Raw genomic sequence first — 23820 nt, forward strand, 5'->3', positions numbered from 1 at the left:
ACATTGTGGTACATGACTCTTTTCTTTTTTTTTAAACATCTTTATTGGTGTATAATTGCTTTACAATGGTGCGTTAGTTTCTGCTTTACAACAAAGTGAATCAGTTATACATATACATATGTTCCCATATCTCTTCCCTCTTGCGTCTCCCTCCCTCCCACCCTCCCTATCCCACCCCTCTAGGTGGTCACAAAGCACTGAGCTGATCTGCCTGTGCTATGCAGCTGCTTCCCACTGGCTATCTATTTTACGTTTGGTAGCGTATATATGTCCATGCCACTCTCTCGCTTTGTCACAGCTTACACTTCCCCCTCCCCATATCCTCAAGTCCATTCTCTAGTAGGTCTGTGTCTTTATTCCTGTCTTACCACTAGGTTCTTCATGACATTTTTTCCCTTAAATTCCATATACATGTGTTAGCATATGGTATTTGTCTTTCTCTTTCTGACTTACTTCACTCTTTATGACAGACTCTAGGTCCATCCACCTATATAAAAAACCTCAGTTTCGTTTCTTTTTATGGCTGAGTAATATTCCATTGTATATATGTGCCAAATCTTCTTGATCCATTCGTCTGTCCGTGGACACTTAGGTTGCTTCCATGTCCTGGCTATTATAAATAGAGCTGCAATGAACATTGTGGTACATGACTCTTTTTGAATTTTGGTTTTCTCAGGGTATATGCCCAGTAGTGGGATTACTGGGTTGTATGGTAGTTCTATTTGTAGTTTTTTAAGGAACGTCCATATTCTTCTCCATAGGGGCTGTATCAATTTACATTCCCACAAACAGTGCAAGAGGGTTCCGTTGTCTCCATACCCTCTCCAGCATTTATTGTTTGTAGATTTTTTGATGATGGCCATTCTGACTGGTGTGAGGTGATACCTCAGTGTAGTTTTGATTTGCATTTCTCTAATGATTAGCAATGTTGAGCATACTTTCCTGTGTTTGTTGGCAATATGTATATCGTCTTTGGAGAAATGTCTATTTAGGTCTTCTGCCCATTTTTGGATTGGGTTGTTTTTTTCTTTGATATTGAGCTGCATGAGCTGTTTGTAAATTTTGGAGATTAATCCTTTGTCAGTTGCTTCATTTGCAAATATTTTCTCCCATTCTGAGGGTTGTCTTTTCATCTAGTTTATGTGATAAACCATATTAACAAATTGAAAGAGAAAAGCCATATGAACATCTCAATATATGCAGAAAAAGCTTTCGAAAAAAATTCAATGCCTATTTATGATAAAAGCCCTCCATGAAGTAGGCACAGAGGGAACTTACCTCAACATAATAAAGGCCATATATGAGAAAACAACAGCCAACATCGTTCTCAGTGGTGAAAAACTGAAACCATTTCCTCTAAGATTAGGAACAAAACAAGGTCGTCCATTCTCATCACTATTATTCAACATAGTTTTGGAAGTTTTAGCCACAGCAATCAGAGAAGAAAAAGAAATAAAAGGAATCCAGATCAGAAAAGAAAAACTAAAGCTGTCACTGTTTGCAGATGACATGATACTATACATAGAGAATCCTAAAGAGGCTACCAGAAGAATAATAGTGCTAATTAATGAATTTGGTAAAGTAGCATGATACAAATTTAATGCACACAAATCTCTTGCATTCCTATACACTGATGATGAAAAATCTGAAAGAGAAATTAAGGAAACACTGCCATTTACCATTGCAACAAAAAGAATAAAATACCTAGGAATAAACCTACCTAGGGAGACAAAAGGTCTGTATGTAGAAAACTCTAAGACACTGATGAAAGAAATTAAAGATGATACAAAGAGATGGAGAGGTATACCATGTTCTTGCATTGGAAGAATCAACATTGTGAAAATGACTCTACTACCCAAAGCAATCTACAGATTCAATGCAATCCCTATCAAACTATCAATGGCATTTTTAACAGAACTAGTGCAAAATATTTCACAATTTGTATGGAAACACAAAAGTCCCCGAATAGCCAAAGCAGTCTTGAGAAAGAAAAACAGAGCTGGAGGAATCAGCCTCCCGGATTTCAGAGTATACTACAAAGCTACAGTAATAAGACAGAATGGTACTGGCACAAAAACAGAAATATAGATCAATGGAACAGGATTAAAAGCCCAGAGATAAACCCTCGCATATATGGTTACCTTATTTTTGATAAAGGAGGCAAGAATATACAGTGTAGAAAAGACAGCATCTTCAATGAGTGGTGCTGGGAAAACTGGACAGCTACATGTAAAAGAATGAAATTAGAACACTGCCTAACACCATACACAAAAATAAACTCAAAGTGGATTAAAGACCTAAATGTAAGGGCAGACACACTAAAACTCCTGGAGCTAAACATAGGCAGAACCCTCTGTGACATAAATCACAGCAAAATCCTTTTTGACCCACCTCCTAGAGAAATGGAAATAAAAACAAAAATAAACAAATGGGACCTAATGAAACTTCAAAGCTTTTGCACAGCAAAGGAAAACATATACGGTATGTTTTTAACATTAGGTAGAGTGATTTCTTCCTCCTTATTTTTATCTTTCAAGATTGATTTATCTATTTTAGATGTTTTGAATTTCCATTTAAACTTTAGAATGAGATTGCATGTATCTACAAGTAATCTTGCTTAGATTTTGATTGGAATTGTATTAAACCTATAAATCAATTTAGGGAAAATTGAACATCTTTACTAAGTCAAGTATTCCAGTTTTTGAACACAATATGTCTCTCTAGTTGTTTAGGTCTTCTTTGATTAATCAGCATATATGTACAATACATGTTTTGTTGCAATTATACTTACATATTTAATTTTCTTTGGAGTTACTGTAAATGGTATTGTGTTTTAAATTTCTGTTTCTACATATTTGTTGTTAGTATTAGAAATGTGATTGTTTTGGGGGTGTTGAACTTGTATCCTGAAACCTTGTTGACCTCACTTATTAGTTCTAGGAGATTTTTTTGGGTACATTCTTTGGGATGGTCTATGTAGATAATCATGCTATCTGCAAAATAAGGACAGTTTTATTTCTTCTTTTCTAACTTGTATGCCTTTTATTTTCTTTACTCACATTATTGCAATGGCTGAAATTTCTGGTTGTATGTTGAGTAAGAGTGGTGAGAGCTGACATCTTTGTCTTGTTCTTAATCTTGGGGGAATCACTGAGCCTTTTACCATTACATATGATGTTAGCTGTAGGTGTTTTGTAGATGCTCTTTATCAAGTTGAGGAAGCCCCCATCTATTCCTATCTTTGAGATTAAAAAAAATCATGTATGGATGTTGGATTTGTCAAACATATTTTCTGTCAATTGATATGATCATATGATTTCTTTCTTCTCCAGCTTGTTTGTATAGTAGATCTCATTGATTGATTTTCCAATTTTGAACCAGGCTTGCATACCTGGAATAAATCCCACTTGGTCAAGGTATATAATTCTTTTTATACAATGCTGGATTTGAAATGCCAAGATTTTTTTTAGGGGTTTTTTTTTTTTTTTTGCATCTGAATTAACAAGCTATTTGTCTGAAGTTTTCTTTTTTTGTACTCTCTTTGATTTTGAATTTGGGGTAATACTGTCCTCATAAAATGAATGGGGAGCTCTCTCATCTTCCATTTTTTGCAAGAGATTTAAAATTAATGTTAATTTCTCTTTAAATGCTTTGTGGAATTCTCCAATGGAACCATCTAGGTCTGGAGATTTCTTTTTCAGGGATATTTTATTAATGAATATTTCTTTGATAACCACATATAGGTGTATTCAAATGGTCCATTTCATCTTGGCTGAGTTTTAGTAGATTGCGGTTTTCAAAGAATTCGTCCATTTCTTCTATATTATTGCACACATGAGTGTAAAGTTGCTCATAGTCATCCCTTATTATCCTTTTAATGACTGAAGAATCTATAGTGATATCTGATGTTTTGTTCTTGTTAGTGATAGGTATTTATATACTCTCTTTTTTATCTTTGTCTTGCAAGTGGTTTATCAGTTTTATTGATTTTTTCAAAGACCAACTTTTTGTTTCACTGATTTTTTTCTAATGTTCTCCTGGTTTTTATTTCATTAGTTCCTGCTCATACATTTTTATTTTCCCCCTTCTGCTTGCTTTGGGTTCATTTTGCTCTTCTATGTACTAATGGAGGTAGGAATTTAGATTGTTGATTTGAGTCCCTTTTTTCTTTTGTAATATAAGTGTATAATGCTATAAATTTCTCTCAGCACTGCTTTAGGTGCATACCACCTATTTTGGTATGCTGTATTTTCATTTTCATTCAGTTCTATGTATTAAAATTTTTTCTTTTGATATTTCCATTTTGGCATATGGATTACTTAGAAGCGTACTGTTTAATTTCTGCCTGTTTTCAGTGATATTCCTGTTGCCTTTCTATTATTGACTTCTAGTTTGATTTTATTATGGTCAGAAAACACAGTTTATATGATTTCAGTTATTTTACATTATTATGGCACAGGATATGGCCTGTTTTGGGGAATGTTCTATGGATGCTTGAAAACAGTATGTAATCTGATGTTGGGTGGTGTGCTATATATGTCTATTAGATCCTATTGGTTGATTGTGTTATTCAGTTGTACAGTATCCTTGATCATTCTCTTGGTAGTTTTATCAATTACTGAGAGGGGTGTTGAAGTTCCCAACTGTAAGTGTGGATTTGCCTAATTTCTCCTTTCTGCTTATCAGTTTATGCTTCATATGTTTTAAGGCTCTGTTGCTTGGTACATACACATTTAGGATGCTTATGTGTCTTGGTGCATTGATCCTTTTAGCATTATGTAATGTCCCTATTTGTCTCCAGTAATTTCTTTGTTTTGAAGTGTTCATTATCTATATATATGTAGCCACTCCTGCTTTTTGGTTTTATTAATGTTTGCATGATATATCTTTTCCCCTTCCTTTTACTTCCAATTTTCTTATATTATTATATTTGAAGTAAGTTTCTTGTAGACAGAATATTGTTCTATGATTTTTTTGAGTCATTATGCCATTTCTTTTTTAAAATAAATTTATTTATTTATTTGTTTTTTAAATTTTTGGCTGTATTGGGTCTTTGTTGCTGTGCACAGGTTTCCTCTAGTTGCAGCGAGTGGGGGCTACTCTTCGTTGTGGTGTGAGGGCTTCTCATTGCGATGGCTTCTCTTGTTGCATAGCCTGGGCTCTAGGTGCATGGGCTTCAGTAGCTGTGGCTCACAGGCTTAGCTGCTCTGTGGCATGTGGGATCTTCCTGGGCCAGGGATCGAACCTGTGTCCCCTGCATTGGCAGGCAGATTCTTAACCACTGGACCACCAGGGAAGCCCTCATTATGCCATTTCTGCTTTTAATAAGTATATTGATATTTAGGCTGTTTTACATTTAAGGTAATTAATATGCTAGGGCTTAAGTCTGCCTTTCATTTTTTCCTGTTTGTTACTTCTGTTTTTCTTTCTTCTATTTCTTACCTGGCAAGTGGTGACCTCATTCCCCAAGGGACACCTCCCCCTAGGCTCATGGTGTTTCACCTCTCTGTATCTCTGGCCTCAGCAGATTCTGTAATGGCAAGGAGTGGGTGTAGGGACCTGTGAGGCTGAGGCCTGGACAACAAAGACCACCTCCCTCTTCCCTGAACATTTCTGGAGTCTTGAATCACAGGTCCCCTGACTCATTTCTTACCTTTCTATGGGATAACTGGAATACTTTTTGGAGAACTAATTTGATTTCACTTATTTATACTATTTTTGAGTATATTGCTCTATATAGTTTTCTTAGTAGTTTCCCAGGTATTAAAATACACATATGTAACTTATTAAAGTCTATTGGTATTAATGTTTACCACTTTGAGTGAGGTCTAGAAACATTACTTTGATTTAGTTACCTTTACCCTCCTCATTTAAAAAAACATGATTGTCTTAAGTATTTCCTCTTTGTTTATTGAGTACCACATCAGATGGTGTTATAATTTTTGCTTCAAACATCAAATATATTTTAATAACCTATATGAAGAAGGATATTCTATTATATTTATCCCTATATTTTACCCATTCCAATTTTATTTTTCAGCTTTATTGAGGTATGGATGACAAATTATTAAGATATTTAAAGGGTACATTGTGGTGATTTGATATAAATATACATTGTGAAAGGATTCCCACCATCTAATTAATTAGCACAAATATCACCTCACACATTTATCTTTTTTTCTGGAGAGGACATTTAAATTCTACTCTCTTGGAAAATTCAATTATATGATAGTGTTATCAAATATAGTAACCTGCTTTTACATTACTCAGATCTTATTAATCTTACAGCTGAAAGTTTGTAATACGATACTGTTTTGATTACTATAGCTTTGTAATGTAGTTTGAAATCAGGAGATGTGATGCCTCCACTTTTTATTCTTTGTCAGGTTTACTTTGGCTCTTTGGGGTCTTTTATGGTTCCATAGAAATTTTACTTTTGTTTGTTGAATTCCTATGAAAAATGCCTTTGGAATTTTGATAGGGATTGCATTGGATCTGTAGTTTGCTTTGGGTAGTATGAACATCTTAACAATATTAATTCTTCCAATATTAATTATTAATATTAATTCTTCCAATATGAACATGGAATATCTTTCCACTTATTTGTGTCTTCCTCAGTTTCTTTCATTGGTGTCTTATAGTTTCAGTGTACAGATCTTTTCACCTCTGTTAAATTTATTCCTAAGTATTTTATTCTTTTTGATGCAGTTGTTTGTGGGATTGTTTTCTTAGCTCCCCTTTCTTATAGTTTGTGATTAGTGTGTAGAAACACAACTAATTTTTGTACATTGATCTTGTATGCTGTAACTTTACTGAGTTCAATTATTAGTCCTAACAATTTTTTTGGTGGAGTTTTTAGGGTGCTGTATATATAATGTCATGTCATCTGCAAATAGAGACAGTTTTACTTCTTCCTTTATGATTTGAATGCCTTTTCTTTTTCTTGCCTAATTCCTCTTGCTAGGACTTCCAATCCTATGTTGAACAGAAGTGGCAAGAATGGACACCCTTGTCTTGTTCCTGATCATAGAGGAAAAGCTTTCAGCTTCTCACTGCTGAATATGATGTTAGCTGTGGGCTTACCATATTTGGCCTTTTTTATGTTGAGGTATATTCCCTCTCTACCCAGGTTGTTGAGAGTTAATTTTTTAATAATGCATGGATGTTGAATTTTGTTATATGGCTTTTCTACATCTATTGGGAGGATCATACGATTTTTACTCTTCTTTTTGTTAATGTGGTACATCACACTGATTTATTTGCTGATGTTGAACCATCCTTGCATTCCTGGAATAAATCCCACTTGATCACAGTGTATAATTCCTTTAACATATCGTTGAATTCAGTTTTCTAATATATTGTTGAGAAATTTTGCATCTATGTTCCTCAGGTATACTGGTCTGTAATCTTCTTTTCTTCTCTGGTTTTGGTATCATGGTAATGCTGGCCTCATAAAATGATTTTGGAAGTGTTCCTTCCTCTTCTATTTTTTGGAAGAGTTTAAGAAAGATTGGTATTAATTCTTCTTTAAATGTTTGGTAGAATTCACCAGTGAAGCCATCAGGTCCTGGACTTTTCTTTGTTAGGAGGTTTTTGATTACTGATTCAATTTCCTTACCTGTTATTAGTCTGTTCAAATTTTCTATGTCTTCATGATTCATTCTGGGTAGGTTGTATGTTTTTAGGAATGTATCTGTTTTTTCTATGTTGTTCAACTTGTTAGTGTATAATTGTTCATGTTAGTCTCTTTTTAAATTTATATTTGGCTGCATTGGGTCTTTGTTGCTGCACACGGACTTTCTCTAGTTGTGGCGAGTGGGGGCTACTCTTTGCTACAGTGCATGGGCTTCTCATTGCAGTGGCTTCTCTTGTTGCAGAGCACAGGCTCTAGGTGCATGGGCTTCAGTAGTTGTGGCTCACAGGCTCTAGAGCACAGGCTCAGTAGTTGTGGCGCATGGGCTTAGTTGCTTCACAGCATGTGAGATCTTCCTGGACCAGGGCTTAAACCTATGTTGCCTGCATTGCCAGGAGGATTCTTAACCATGGCGCCACCAGGGAAGTTCCCTCTTATAAAGTTTTGTATTTCTGTGGTGTCAGTTGTAATGTCTTTTTCATTTCTAATTTTATTTATTTGAGTCCTCATTCTTACTTTCTTCATAAGTCTAGGTAAGAGGTTTGTCTATTTTGTTTATCTTTTCAAAAACTCAGTTCTTAGTCATTGACATCTTCTGTTGACTTTTGGTCTGTAATTCATTTATTTCCACTTTGATCTTTGTTATTTCCTTTCTCTGCTTGTTAATATTAATTTATTTTTTTATTTTCTTCCTTATACTAGGGTTAGTTTTTCTTCTTTTTCTAGCTTTTTGAGGTGTAAAGTTATGTTGTTTATTTGAACTATTTCATTATTGTGGGCATTTATCACCATGAAATTTCCTTTAAGAACTGCTTTTGTTCCATCCCATATATTTTGGTATGTTGTATTTCCTTTTTATTTGTCTCAAGATAGTTTTTTGATTTCTCTTTTGATTTCTCCTTTGACCCATTGGCCATTCAGTAACATGTTATTAAATATCCACATATTTGTCAATTTTTCAGTTTTCTTCTTGTAACTGCTTCCTAGTTTCATACCATTGTGCTTAGAAAAGATTCTTCGCATTTCAATCTTCTTACATGTATTAAGACTTCTTTTGTGACATATTATCCAGCTTGGAAAGTGTTCTATATGTTCTTGAGAGGAATGTGTATTCTGCTGCTGTTGGATGGCATGTTTTGTAAATGTCTCTTAAGTCCATCTGGTCTAATGTGCAGTTTAAGTCCAATATTCCTTTTTGGTTTTCTGTTTGGATGATCTATCCATTGTTGAAAGTGGGATACTGAAGTTCACTACTATTATTGTAATGATGTTTATTTCCTCCATCAGGCCTGTTAGTATTGCTTTATATATTTAAGTGCTGTATGTTGGGTGCATCAATATTTATGAATGTTATATCCTCTTGTTTGATTGACTCCTTTTTCATTATGTAATGTCCTTCTTTAACTCTTATTGCAGTCTTTGGCTAAAAGTCTCTTTTGTCTAAGTATAGTTACCCTTGCCTTCTTTTGTTTTTCATTTGCAAGGACTATCTTTTTTCATGCCTTCACTTTCACTTTATATGTGTCCTTAAAGCTGAAGTGTCGCTTGTCATCATCATATAGTTGGTTATTGTTATTTTACCCTTTCAGCCACTTTATGCCTTTTGACTGGAGAATTTAATGCATTTAAAATTAAGTAATTATTGATAACTTTGGAATTACTATTGCAATTTTCTTAATTGTTTTCTCGTTGTTTTATGTTCCATTGTCCCTTTCTTCTTCTCTTGCTCTATTTTTTGTGATTTGATAATTTTCTATAGTGGTATGCTTAGATTCTTTCCTCTTCATATTTTGTATGTCTATTACACAGTTTTGCTTTGTGATTACCTTGAGGCTTATGTAAAACTTCTTATATTTATAACAGTCTATTTTAGGCTGATAGCAACTTAAGTTTTTACACATACTAAAGGTATGTATTTTTAATCTGTCCCCTATTTTATGTTTTTGTTATCACAATTTACATCTTTTAATCTTGTGTATCTGATAACAAATTATTGTAATTATACCTATTTTAGTACTTTTGTTTTTTAACCTTTATACTAGATATATGTGACTTACCCACCACCATTACAACATTAGAGTACCTTTAATTTAACTATATATTTACCTTTAACAGTGAGATTTATACTTTCATATGTTTTCCTGTTACTAATTAGTGTCATTTCATTCAGCTTAAAGAAATATAACATTTATTGTAGGGCTGATCTTATGATGATAAACTCCTTCAGCCTTTGTTTGTCTGGAAAACTTTAAAAAAAATTTTCTTGGGATATAGTTGATTTACAATGTAGCATTAGTTTCATGTGTACAACAAAGTGATTCAGTTATACATATACATATATTCATTCTTTATCATATGATATTTGTCTTTCTCTGTCTGACTTACTTCACTTAGTATGATAATCTCTAGGTCCATCCATGTTGCTGCAAATGGCGCTATTTCATTCATTTTAATGGCTGAGTAATATTCTATTGTATATGTGTACCACATCTATATCCATTCCTCTGTCGGTGGACATGTAGGTTGCTTCCATGTCTTGGCTATTGCAAATAGTGCTGCAATGAACATTGGGGAGCATGTATCTTTTCAAAGTATGGGTTCCTCTGGATATATGCCTAGAAGTGGGATTGCTGGATCATATGGTAGCTCTACTTAGTTTTTTAAGGAAACTCCATACTGTTCTCCATAGTGGTTGTACCAATTACATTCCCACCAACAGTTTGCTGAGCCCTCCTTACATTTCACCTTGTCTATTTTTCAACTCCTCTTTGAATTTTTCAGTTCAGTTGTTATATTCTTCACTTATGTGATTTCTGCTTGGTACTATTATTTTTTCTATTAGCATGTGTTCTTTCTTTTTTATTTTTTTTGAATTTTATTTTATTTTTTTTATACAGCAGGTTCTTATTAGTCATCAATTTTATACACATCAGTGTATACATGTCAAGCCCAATTGCCCAATTCATCACAACACTACCACCACTGCCCCGCCACTTCCCTCCTTGGTGTCCATACATTTGTTCTCTATATCTGTGTTTCACTTTCTGTCCTGAAAACTGGTTCATCTGTACCATTTTTCTAGGTTCCACATATATGTGTTAATATACGATATTTGTTTATCTCTTTCTGACTTACTTCACTCTGTATGACAGTCTCTAGGTCCATCCACGTCTCAACAAATGACCCAATTTTGTTCCTTTTTATGGCTGAGTAATATTCCATTGTATATATGTACCACAACTTCTTTATCCATTCGTCTGTTGATGGGCATTTAGGTTGCTCTCATAACTTGGCTATTGTAAATAGTGCTGCAATGAACATTGGAGTGCATGTACCTTTTGGAATTATGGTTTTCTCTGGGTATATGCCCAGTAGTGGGATTTCTTGTTCATATGGCAATTCTAGTTTTAGTTTGTAAGGAACCTCCATACTGTTCTCCATAGTGGCTGTATCAATTTACATTCCCACCAACAGTGCAAGAGGGTTCCCTTTTCTCCCCACCTGCTCCAGCATATGTTGTTTGCAGATTTTCTGATGATGCCCATTCTTACTGGTGTGAGGTGATACCTCATTGTAGTTTTGATTTGCATTTCTCTAATAATTAGTGATGTGGAGCATCTTTTCATGTGCTTCTTGGCCATCTGTATGTCTTCTTTGGAGAAATGTCTATTTAGGTCTTCTGCCCATTTTTGGATTGGGTTGTTTATTTTTTAATACTGAGCTGCATGAGCTGTTTATATACTTTGGAGATTAATCCTTTGTCTATTGATTAATTTGCAAATATTTCCCCCCATTTTGAGGGTTGTCTTTTCGACTTGTTTATGGTTTCCTTTGCTGTGCAAAAGCTTTTAAGTTTCATTAGGTCCCATTTGTTTATTTTTGTTTTTATTTCCTTTACTCTAGGAGGTGGATCAAAAAAGATCTTGCTGTGATTTATGTCCAAGAGTGTTCTTCCTCTGTTTTCCTCTAAGAGTTTTAAAGTGTCTGGTCTTACATTTAGGTCTCTAATCCATTTTGAGTTTATTTTTGTTTATGATGTTAGGGAGTGTTCTAATTTCATTCTTTTACATGTAGCTGCCCAGGTTTCCCAGCACCACTTATTGAAGAGACTGCCTTTTCTCCATTGTGTATACTTGCCTCCTTTGCCATAGATTAATGGACCATAGGTGCCTGGGGTTATCTCTGGGCTTTCTATCTCATTACATTGATCTATGTTTCTGTTTTTGTGCCAGTACCATATTGTCTTGATTACTGTAGCTTTGTAGTATAGTCTGAAGTCAGGAACTCTGATTTCTCCAGCTCCGTTTTTTTCCCTCAAGACTGCTTTGGCTATTCAGGGTCTTTTGTGTCTCCAACCAAATTTTAAGAAATTTTGTTCTAGTTTCGTAAAAAATGCCATTGGTAATTTGATAGGGATTGCATTAAATTTGTAGATTACTGTGGGTAGTATAGTAATTTTCACAATATTGATTCTTCCAATGCAAGAACATGGTATATTTCTCCATCTGTTGGTATCATCTTTAATTTCTTTCATCAGTGTCTTATAGTTTTCTGCAAACCAGTCTTTTGTCTCCCTCGGTAGATTTATTCCTAGGTATTTTATGCTTTTTGTTGCAACGGTAAATGGGAGTGTTTCCTTAATTTCTCTTTCAGATTTTTCTTTATTAGTGTATAGGAATGCAGGAGACTTCTGTGCATTAATTTTGTATCCTGTTACTTTACCAAATTCATTGATTAGCTCTAGTAGTTTTCTGGTAGCATCTTTAGGATTCTCTATGTATAGTATCATGTCATCTGCAAACAGTGACAGCTTTACTTCTTCTTTTCTGACTTTTGTTCCTTTTATTTCTTTTTCTTCTCTGATTGCCATGGCTAGGACTTCCAAAACTATGTTGAATAAGAGTGGTGAGAGTGGACATCCTTGTCTTGTTCCTGATCTTAGAGGAAATGCTTTCAGTTTTTCACCATTGAGAATGATGTTTGCTGTGGTTTTGTCACATATGGCCTTTATTATGTTGAGGTAGGTTCCCTCTATGTCAACTTTCTGGAGAGTTTTTACCATAAATGGGTGTTGAATTTTGTCAAAAGCTTTTTCTGTATCTCTTGTGATGATCATATGGTTTTTATTTTTTAATTTGTTAATATGGTTTATCACATTGATTGATTTGCATATATTGAAGAATCCTTGCATCCCTGGGATAAATCCCACTTGATCATGGTGTATGATCCTTTTATGTGTTGTTTGCTCGTATTTTGTTGAGGATTTTTGAATTTATATCCATCAGTGAAATTGGTCTGTAATTTTCTTTTTTTGTAGTATCTTTGTCTGGTTTTGGTATCAAGGTGATGGTGGCCTCATAGAATTTGTTTGGGAGTGTTCCTTCCTCCACAGTTTTTGGGAAGAGTTTGAGAAGGATGGGTGTTAGCTCTTCTCTAAATGTTTGAGGGAATCCACCTGTGAAGCCATCTGGTCCTGGACTTTTGTTTGTTGGAAGATTTTTAATCACAGTTTCAATTTCATTACTTGTTATTGGTCTGTTCATATTTTCTGTTTCTTCCCAGTTCAGTCTTGGAAGGTTATACCTTTCTAAGAATTTGTCCATTTCTTCCAGGTTGTCCATTTTATTGGCATAGAGTTGCTTGTAGTAGTCTTGTAGGATGCTTTGTATTTCTGTGCTGTCTGTTGTAACTTCTCCTTTTTCATTTCTAATTTTATTGATTTGAGTCCTCTCCCTCTTTTTCTTGATGAGTCTGGCTAATGGTTTATCAATTTTGTTTATCTTCTCAGAGAATCAGCTTTTAGTTTTATTGATCTTTGCTATTGTTTTCTTTGTTTCTAATTCATTTATTTCTGCTCTGATCATTATGATATCTTTCCTTCTGCTAACTTTGGGTTTTGTTTGTTCTTCTTTCTCTAGTTCCTTTAGGTGTAAGGTTAGACTGTTTATTTGAGATTTTTCTTGTTTCTTGAGGTAGGCTTTCATAGTTATAAACTTCCCTTTTAGAACAGCTTTTGCTGCATCCCATAGGTTTTAGATCATCGTGTTTTCATTGTCATTTACCTTTTGGTATTTTTTGATTTCCTTTTTGATTTCTTCAGTGATCTCTTGGTTATTTAGTAATGTATTGTTTAACCTCCATGTGTTCGTGTTTTTTATGTTTTTTTCCCAGGTAATTCATTTCTAATCTCATAGTGCTGTGGTCAGAAAAGATGCTTGATATGATTTCAATTTTCTTAAATTTACTGGGGCTTGATTTGTGACCCAAGATGTGATCTATCCTGGAGAGTGTTCCGTGAACACTTGAGAAGAAAGTGTAATCTGCTGTTTTTGGATGGAATGTCCTATAAGTATCAAGTACATCTATGTGGTCTATTTTGTAATTTAAAGCTTCTGTTTTCTTATTTATTTTCATTTTGGATGATCTGTCCATTGGTATAAGTGAGGTGTTGAAGTCCCTCAATATTACTGTGTTACTGTTGACTTCCTCTTTCATAGCTGTTAGCAGTTGCTTTATGTATTGAGGTGCTCCTATGTTGGGTACATATATATTTATAATTGTTATATCTTCTTCTTGGATTGATCCCTTAATCATTATGTAGTGTCCTTCCTTGTCTCTTGTAACAATCTTTATTTTAAAGTCTATTTTATCTGATATGAGTATTGCTACTCCAGCTTTCTTTTGATTTCCGTTTGCATGGAATATCTTTTTCCATCCCCTCACTTTCAGTCTGTATGTGTCCCTAGGCCTGAAGTGGGTCTCTTGTAGACAGCATATATATGGGTCTTGTTTTTGTATCCATTCATCAAGCCTGTGTCTTTTGGTTGGAGCATTTAATCCATTCACGTTTAAGGTAATTATCGATATGTATGTTCCTATTACCATTTTCTTAATCATTTTGGGTTTGTTTTTGTAGGTCCTTTTCTTCTCTTGTGTTTTGAACTTAGAGAAGTTCCTTTAGCATTTGTTGTGGAGCTGGTTTGGTGGTGCTGAATTCTCTTAGGTTTTGCTTGTCTGTAAAGCTTTTGATTTCTCTATCGAATCTGAGTGAGATCTTTGCCAGGTAGAGTAATCTTGGTTGTAGGTTTTTCCGTTTCATCACTTTAAGTATATCATGCCACTCCCATCTGGCTTGTAGAGTTTTTGCTGAGAAATCAGCTGTTAACCTTATGGGAGTTCCCTTGTATGTTATTTGTCATTTTTCTCTTGCTGCTTTCAATAATTTTTCTTTGTCTTTAATTTTTGACAATTTGATTACTATGTGTCTCGGCATGTTTCTCCTTGGGTTTATCTTGTATGGGTCTCTCTGCACTTCCTGGACTTGGGTGGCTGTTTCTTTTCCCATGTTAGGGAAGTTTTTGACCATAATCTCTTCAAATATTTTCTCTGGTCCTTTCTCTCTCTCTTCTCCTTCTGGGACCCCTATAATGCAAACGTTGCTGCATTTAATGTTGTCTCAGAGGTCTCTTAGGGTGTCTTAATTTCTTTTCATTCTTTTTCCTTTATTCTGTTCCGCAGCAGTTAATTCCACCATTCTGTCTTCTAGGTCACTTATCCGTTCTTCTGCCTCAGTTATTCTGCTATTGATTCCTTCTAGTGTATTTTTCATTTCAGTTATTGTATTGTTCATCTCTGCTTGTTTGTTCTTTAATTCCTCTAGGTCTTTGTTAAACATTTCTTGCATCTTCTTGATCTTTGCCTCCATTCTTTTTCCAAGGTCCTGCATCATCTTTACTATCATTATTGTGAATTCTTTTTCTGGAAGATTGCCTATCTCCACTTCATTTAGTTGTTTTTCTGGGGTTTTATCTTGTTCCTGCATCTGGTACATAGACCTCTGCCTTTTCATCTTGTCTATCTTTCTGTGAATGTGGTTTTTGTTCCACAGGCCGCAGTATTGTAGTTCTTCTTGCTTGGTACTTTTAAACTTTGTATCTCTTTGTTGAAATTCTCACTTTGTTCATGCATTGTTTTCCTGACCTTGGTGAGCATCTTTATGACTATTATTTTGAACTATTTATCAGGTAAATAATTTATCTCCATTTTATTAAGTGCTATTTCTGGAGTTTTATCTTGTTCTTTTTGTGTGTGTGTGTGGTATGCGGGCCTCTCACTGCTGTGGCCTCTCCTGTTGTGGAGCACAGGTTCTGGACGTGCAGGCTCAGCAGCCATGGCTCACGGGCCCAGCTGCTCTGCGGCATGTGGGATCTTCCTGGACCAGGGCATGAACCCGTGTCCCCTGCATTGGCAGGCGGACTCTCAATCACTGCGCCACCAGGGAAGCCCTATCTTGTTCTTTTGTTTGGAAAATGTTCCTCTGTTTCTTCATTTTCCTTGACTCTCTGTGCTGGTTTCTGTATATTAGATAAATAGCCCCCTCTCCCAGTTTTGAAGGAGTGGCCTCATGTAGAAGATGAAATTCATCATTTGGCCTCACCCTAACTCTTGGTTTTCTCTCCGATATTGGTGATTGTGCAAGCCACCATCTTTATTCATAGTGGTTCTCAGTAGTTGAGGGTGTGCCAAGGTGTGTCAGTGTCTCAAAGGGGAGGATCTCTGTCAGCCCCTAGATTCGGGATGATTGGAAGCTGGATCCTCAGGCTGTAGCCTTTAAGATATGCACATAGACCTCTTTCAGGGATAGACTGGGAGATGGGCATTTCTGACTTTTGAATCTATGCCGATCCCTGGGAGTATAGCCAGTTGAAAGGATTTCTTTCTTTTTTACGCTACTCTAGAGCCTGCAACGGCAAACTTCACTGGCCACTAGAGCCAGGAAATTAAGTGTTGCATCCTCTGGGTGATAGCCACAAATGCTGGGATGCCAGATGTGTGCACAATGTCCTTTCAGGGAGAAAGTGCTGACATGGAGTGGGGCACAGGGTTATCGCAGTTGGCCCTTATATGTGTGCTAAATTGGTAGCCTGACCCTCAGTGTATAAGGTTAAAAGTATGCAAATAGCCATCTTTCAGGGAAAGACTGAGAGACTGGCATTTCTCTCTGTTGCCTCTGGGTTTGGCCTTAAGTGGGTAGCCACTGTGAGTCCTCACAAGTCCATTAAGAACTCTTTCTTTGTTTGCTATAGTCTTGTAGGTCTTGTGGATGCATGTCCCATTGGCTTTCATAGCTAGGTGTTTTGGAGACCCATCCATTAGTTGGAAGTCTTAAAAGTTGGGGTGTGACATGTTGGGTCAAAACTCTTCACTGCTCAGGGAGAAGCTGGGAATTCTAAATTCCCTCCAATTGTGTATTGCTGTGCTGGATACGAGGTTCATGCTGAGAGTGTATCTCAGCTTTTCCTATCCATTTTGATGTGGGTTTATTTTTTTTTCGTTTGCCCAGTGTTTATTAGTCACTCAACTAGTTTCTAGACTTCTTTCAGAAGGGATTGCTCCTTGTGTAGCTATAGTTTTGGTGTGTCTGGGGGAGGAGGTGAGCCTTATATGTCACCATCTTGAGCCAGGACCCCAATGTTATTTATTTCCTGAAGTTCCAAACCTTCTTCTGTTATCATTTCCTTTTTATTTAGAGTACTTTCTGTAGCTATTTTTTAAGAGTAGTTTTGCTGGGAACACATTCTTAGTTTTCCTTCATCTGAGAATGTTCTTATTTCTTTTTCATTCCTGAAGAATATTTTTGCTGGATATAGTTTGCAGTTGACAGTTAATGCCTATCAGTACTTGAAAAATGTTGTGCCACTTTTTTCTGGCCTCCATGGTTTCAGATGAGGTATCTTTTGTCATTTGAATTGATGTTCACCTATAAATAATGTACCATTTCTCTCTGGGTACTTTCAAGATATTTTTCTTTGTCTTTTGTTTCCAGAATTTAGTTATGATGTGACTTGGTGGTGTGCGTTTCTTCAGGTTTATCTTATTTTGGATGTGCTCAGCTTTTTAAATCTTTTGGTTTATGTTTTCCCCCAAATTGGGAAGATTTTATTATTTTCTGGATAATTTTTCATTCCCACTCTTTCTCTTTTCTCTTTCTGGGATCTAATGATATGAACATTAGGTATTTTGCTATTGTCCCATATATCTCTGAAACTGTTCATTTTTTCTTTTTTTTCTAAATCCTTCCTGGTGTTCAGAGTGGGTAAATTTTATTAATTTGTCCTCAAATTCACTGACTCTATCTTTTGTCATCTCCACTCTACTATTAAGCCCATCCAGTTCAGGTTTTTATTTTGGTTATTGTATTGTTGAGTTCTATAATTTCCATTTGGTTTTCTTCTATAACTTCTATTTCTTTGCTGAGATTTTTAATATTTTTTCATTTGTTTCAGGAAAACTCAAAATTGCTTGTTGGAATAGTTTTTGATGGCTCCTTAAATCCTTGTCAGATAATTCAAACCTCCGACTTACCTCACAGAGTCTGTTGATTGTTTATTGTCATTCAAGTTGTGATTTTCCTGGTTCTTGTTATGACAAATGATTATTTATTCTGGACATTTTGAATATTATACTATGAGACTCTGGATCTTATTTAATAATTTTTTAGTAGGCAGTATCCTTCTAGAGGTATAGTGCAAAGTTTGGGTAGGGTGGAAGTTCAGTTCCTGTCTATGACCCTTGATTTCTTTCCAGCAAAAACAGGGCAACTGTTTATACTGCATCACTGTCTCTGAGTGTGGGTATAAGCTCAGCTCCTCATTGGGTTGTGCTGATACCATGGAGGGGGGAAATACAGGACTAACACCTCTATTCTTTCAGGGTGGAAGTGTAAGCTCAGTTCCCAGCTGGGTCTTAATGACACCAAGGGAAGGGAGTGGGGAGACTGAGGTACCAAGTAGCATAGCCTCTCAACACCTAGATCTGACTCTTTGATAGCTGAGAAGAGGTGGGGGCTGAGCTCTCCACTGGACCCTACTGACAGCAGGCGAAGGGGGGACCTGAGTGCTGACTAGCTCTTCTTCCCATATCATCTTTCAGTCTCAGTGCTGGTTGGTGGACATGTAAGTTCAGCTACTTACTGGGCCTCACTGACACAGGAGCAGAAGGAAAGTAGAGTGCTAACTAGCCTGAATCATACCATTTTGTTCAGTCTGTTGCTGCTGGGTGGGGGGTGGAGGTTGAGCTTGCCAACACTACCCTTACAGGGGAATTAGAGTGCTGCTGCCTGCTTCTATCAGAGAGGTATGGAAGGCTGTAAGCTCCCTGCTTGGCCATACTGACACCAGTTTGCAGGGGAATGGGAGCAGAGATGGAAGATTAATTCCCTGCTTAGCCCTGCGAAAACTGATACCTCTGGCTAGGGAAATTGGAGCATGTTGCCTGGTTATGTGGTGAATTGGATGGTCAGCTTCACATTCGGACTGTTGAAATTTCAGGGGTGGGGAAGGACAGGGGTGTGTGTGGTTTTACTGTTGATGTTTGGCTGGAGTAAGGTGAGTATTGACTAAAACATTTTCTATTGTTAGGCTACCATTTTGCCAATCATTTTCCTGGGGGTGGGGGAAACAGGCTTTTCTTGGAGTTTTTTTTTTACTGTCTGTCCCTAATGGAAATTTTGAGTTGGAGGCTTCTCTCACACCCTTTTTGGGATATATGGGAGACAATAAGGGAGCCCAGGGGCTCACCACTGTGATGTTCCTCAAGTTGTGAGTTCCCCAGGATTTTTTTTTTCTTTCAATTTTTCTTTCTTTCCACCATTCAGAGTCTTCCTATGCTTTCTTGTTGTGTTATGCTCAGGACTTTTTAGTTGTAAGAGGGAGGACCTGGGAGGTATGGGGATACTCTGTCTTGGCCAGAAGCTATTCCATTGATTTTTACCTCTCTAATATCTTTCAAATTCATTAATGTTTCAGCATTCCCATTGCAGCAGCCTCAATATTCACAAACTCTTCTATCCTTTGAACTATTGCAGTGGCTGTCTAATAAATATATACTGTGAGAGCATTTTTCCAATCCAAAAAATAGAGGCACCCAAAAATATGACAAAGGATTATTATTATTATTATTTTATTTTTGTGGTACACGGGCCTCTCACTGCTGTGGCTTCTCCCACTGCGGAGCACAGGCTCCGTACGTGCAGGATCAGCAGCCATGGCTCACGGGCCCAGCAGCTCTGTGGCATGTGGGATCTTCCTAGACCAGGGCACGAACCTGTGTGCCCTGCATCGGCAGGCGGACTCTCAACCACTGCGCCACCAGGGAAGCCTTAAAGGATTATTTTTTTAAAAAGCACCTTCCAGTTATAAAAGGTAATCTGGGAGATGCAGCTCAGGTGCCCAGTATTAGGGCTTCTAGGATTTGATGGCTTAACTTTATAGAGACAACATATCAGGTTATTCTAAATGTAGGCTGTCCCCTCATACCTTAAAGTTTTATAATTCTTGTAGAAGATGAAGGGATCACTTCCACCTAAGGTTTTCAGGGAAGCATTCATGCAGAAGCTTGGTTTTATAGGAGAAGATTGGCAGACAACCAGTATGAACGAATGTACAAAGCATACTTGGCGTGGCGGTAGAGTAGACTTGTTTGTTTGAAATAGTTTATGCACTTTTTCCTAATTAATGATAATTATCACTTTGGGTGCTTTTAAAATATACAGATTAGCAAGTCTCTGGATTAGAAAATTTGATTCAATAGGTCTGAGTGGAGGTGTGGAATTCAGTGTTTTATACAAGCATTTCAAGTGATTGTTAGGTTCAGGGAAATTTGGGAAACAGAGAACTGTAGAGAAAATAATGGCAGATCAAGTTGGAATAGAAAGTAGGTGCAAGATTATGTGGGGCTTTAAAAGCCAGGTGAAGGAGCTCAGAATATTGTTGTTGAATATGAGGAATATTTAATATTTGGAAGTCTGTGACTCTCTTCCAGTCTCTACATTGGAAATGGTATACTATGAATGTGGATAGCATAGATTAATTAATAGCTGACATCTTGTTTACATTGAAAGAACTGTTAGGATTACCGGAACTCTGCAAAAATACATAGTTGCAGGAATGAGACCTTTAACTTCAGAGCTCAGGCAAGGGCCAGTGTAAATCAAGTGCATCGAATCTTCAATTTGTCCCCACTCTAGTCTGTAATCAGTGATTTCAGCACCATTACATACGGGAATCTGAAAAATGCAACAAACATAAAAGTTGAGTTCTTTCTATAAGTAGTCACTATACTCAATACTGTGGAAAGTTACAGTATGATCCTTTCAGTGTCAAAGCTTATAATCTATTAAATGTAATGAGATATAGACAAGTGTAGAAATAATTAAACATAAGGCTGAACACTATAATTCACATTAAAAGGCTCAAATAAAATTAAGAGAAAGGATTGGCTAATCCCACATACTAGTGGGATCAAACATAAACTCCAGTACTCTCTGGCTTTTGTACAGTGGTGTAATCAGATCAATCACTTATTATTATTTTTTAAATTTTTACTGAAATATAGTTGATTTACAATGTTGTATTACTTTCAGGTGTGAAGTGATTCAGTTATATATATATATGTATATATATATTCTTTTTTTACATTCTCTTCCATTATAGGTAATCACTTATTATTATTATCAGACTAAAGGTTTTCTGTTAATGCTAAAAACCCTCTGCTAGAATCTGGGAAAAAAGGACGAAAAATTCAAAGATACTTAGGTGGCTTAATAACTAGGCCAATTCTTTTTGAGCTTGATTATTTTGAATGGGAATATATTCAAATGGATGTAAATTTAAAAAATTTTTCATTACCTCATAGTCACATTTCTTATGTGTCATACTGTATTTATATGCAAACATACTACCAGAGATTTCCCAATGAAGCTTTAAAAAAATACTAATTCTATAAATTGATTTAATTTTATTATCTCTTGTTTTAGTTTTAAAAATTCAATTAGTTGCATATTGATTGTCTCTTTGGTTTTCTAAATTTATTATCCTCCAAAATTACAAGATCTGGAAAGCAGGTTTACCATAGCCTTAGCCATCTTAATTGCACTAGTAACAGGTCTTAGGTGTATTCTAAAACCATGGTCCAAGATTTATGGAACCCTAATCTAGACTCTGACTCCTTAGGGAGTTCTAAACTTTCAAAACCATTTCTAAACCAATTACTGTGCTTTTATATCACCAAAATTAATAAACTGATAACATACTTCCCAACTAAAAACAACACAGGTTGGACCCTTGCAGGTTAGCACAGGTGTACCACATTGAGAAGGAGGGCTTGGGACTGGAGCAGTTTCCCACGTCATTGAATGAGATCCAAACTACAAATAAACACAAGCAAACAAGGAATCAAACACACAAATGATTGTGCAGGCATGGTCACTCCCTACTTTGACAGGAAGTAGAAGCATATATTCATCCAAAGTTAAATGAACTACAAATGGTCAACTGAACAATTTAACTTTCCCAGAGTTATTTTCCTGATTTTAACCAGAAACTGTGGATTCTTCAGGAATTAATTTACTCACTGTGCATCTCACTTTGGAGCCAGAGTGCCCTTGTGCATCATCTTGGTTACCGTTTGCCTTTTTGACATTTGCAAGTGCTTCAGAGTTTCCATTTGCAGGAGGATTGTCTATAAAAATATACAAAATAAACTTAAAATAATTGCAAATGATTTTAAGGATGGTACTTAAAAATACCATATAATTTAAGAAGATATGTTAAAACATATAACAGTTACTTTATGTTAAAGAAACAAAAAACTCAAATTATACTATTTTGTGTCAGTTAATTTTTTTTTTTTTCGGTACGTGGGCCTCTCACTGTTGTGGCCTCTCCCGTTGCAGAGCACAGGCTCCGGACGCACAGGCTCAGCAGTCATGGCTCACGGGCCCAGCCGCTCCGCGGCATGTGGGATCTTCCCAGACCGGGGCATGAACCCGCGTCCCCTGCATCGGCAGGCGGACTCTCAACCACTGCGCCACCAGGGAAGCCCCTGTGTCAGTTAATTTTTAATTTAATTTCCAGACATTTAAAAATTTTGTGAGTTTAATTACCAAGAAATAATTTTCTAAACATTATTTGATTTTGTAATAAAAGAAAACCATTTATTCTGCTTTAATAATATTTAATATATAAAAATCAGAAGTTACAAAACAGGAAATTTAGGTGCAGTCATTCAAATCACACAAGAAGCCTCACCACATTGGATGTTCGGTTCTTTGGACTGCACTTTACCATTCAAGGGTGGAGGATGGCAAGATGCAGGAGAAAGAGTAGGTGTTTGAACAGTCAATATATCTGAAGGCTAAGAGAAATACAAAATACCTTATGACTATACTGAATTCAAGTTCGGTTTTATAGAACATTTAGTAATATTACACAGTTCATTTCAATCCTCAATTTAAAAATTTTTCCTTCTCTCTTTTCTCACCTGGCTATGGCCTATAGGCGAAGTGCAAAAGACTCTCTGTTTATATGTAGTACCAGGTTGCAGGTGATCATATAGAAATTCCCTGTAGTTCCACTGTAGATTATGTTCCAGAAATTCATTGAAGGGATAGAAGCAAATTTATGCAATTTATTTATAGGTAGCTTATAAATCTTATCTCATGTATATAAATCTTATCTCATGTATATACCATTTTGGAAATTAACTGTGGTCCAATTACCTATTAACAATAGTTAAATAATTATATTCCCTGTAGAATTAACCATAAAATCATAAGATCAGTTAGTAAACATGATTTGTTACCCAAAGCTGGAGAAATCCAAGTAAGTTCTGGGGTTTAGTTAATAGTATTGTACCAGTGGCAATTTCCTGGTTTTGATAACTGCACTATGGTTATGTAAGATATTAATATTAGGAGATGCGGAGTGAAGGTTATACATGGGAATTCTCTATACTATTTTTGCAACTTCTAGGTAAGTTTAAAATTATTTCAAAATAAAAACTTAAAAATCATGATGCCTTACCATCCAAGTTTTCACTAACTTCTAAACTGTAACTTAACATGTATGTCCCACCATTATCTTTGGGTGGTTCTGAAAAAGAGGAATAAAATTAAAATTATTCTTGAGTAAACTTAAAAGTCTTTCACTGCAATGTTATCTCATAAATTAAAATTTTTTTCATGGAGGTAAAAAATGCAAACATGAAACTTAACAAGATGTTAATATTCAGATATTAATACAGATCATAAAAACATAATCAAATTGCATTATTAGAATATTGGACATGAAGCATTTAAGTAATATTTTAAAGCTCTTTGGAGGAGAACAAAATACTAATTGCATGTA

At 35.8% G+C, this 23820-nt stretch overlaps 1 protein-coding gene across 1 annotated transcript in view; it reads right to left on the reverse strand.

Moving 5' to 3' along the window:
- LOC114905828 (fibronectin type III domain containing protein 3C1-like) overlaps nucleotides 1-23820 on the reverse strand; it is a 46181-nt gene that overhangs the window by 16084 nt on the left and 6277 nt on the right. The window contains 7 exon segments of the mRNA XM_029240197.1: nucleotides 20550-20699; nucleotides 21726-21839; nucleotides 22059-22153; nucleotides 22723-22828; nucleotides 22955-23040; nucleotides 23043-23075; nucleotides 23497-23565. Of these exon segments, the coding sequence (XP_029096030.1) occupies nucleotides 20550-20699; nucleotides 21726-21839; nucleotides 22059-22153; nucleotides 22723-22828; nucleotides 22955-23040; nucleotides 23043-23075; nucleotides 23497-23565 (653 nt within the window).

Source organism: Monodon monoceros, unplaced genomic scaffold (assembly GCF_005190385.1).
Source record: "Monodon monoceros isolate NGI ecotype Baffin Bay Population unplaced genomic scaffold, NGI_Narwhal_1 Super_Scaffold_22, whole genome shotgun sequence".
Taxonomy (NCBI): domain Eukaryota; kingdom Metazoa; phylum Chordata; class Mammalia; order Artiodactyla; family Monodontidae; genus Monodon; species Monodon monoceros.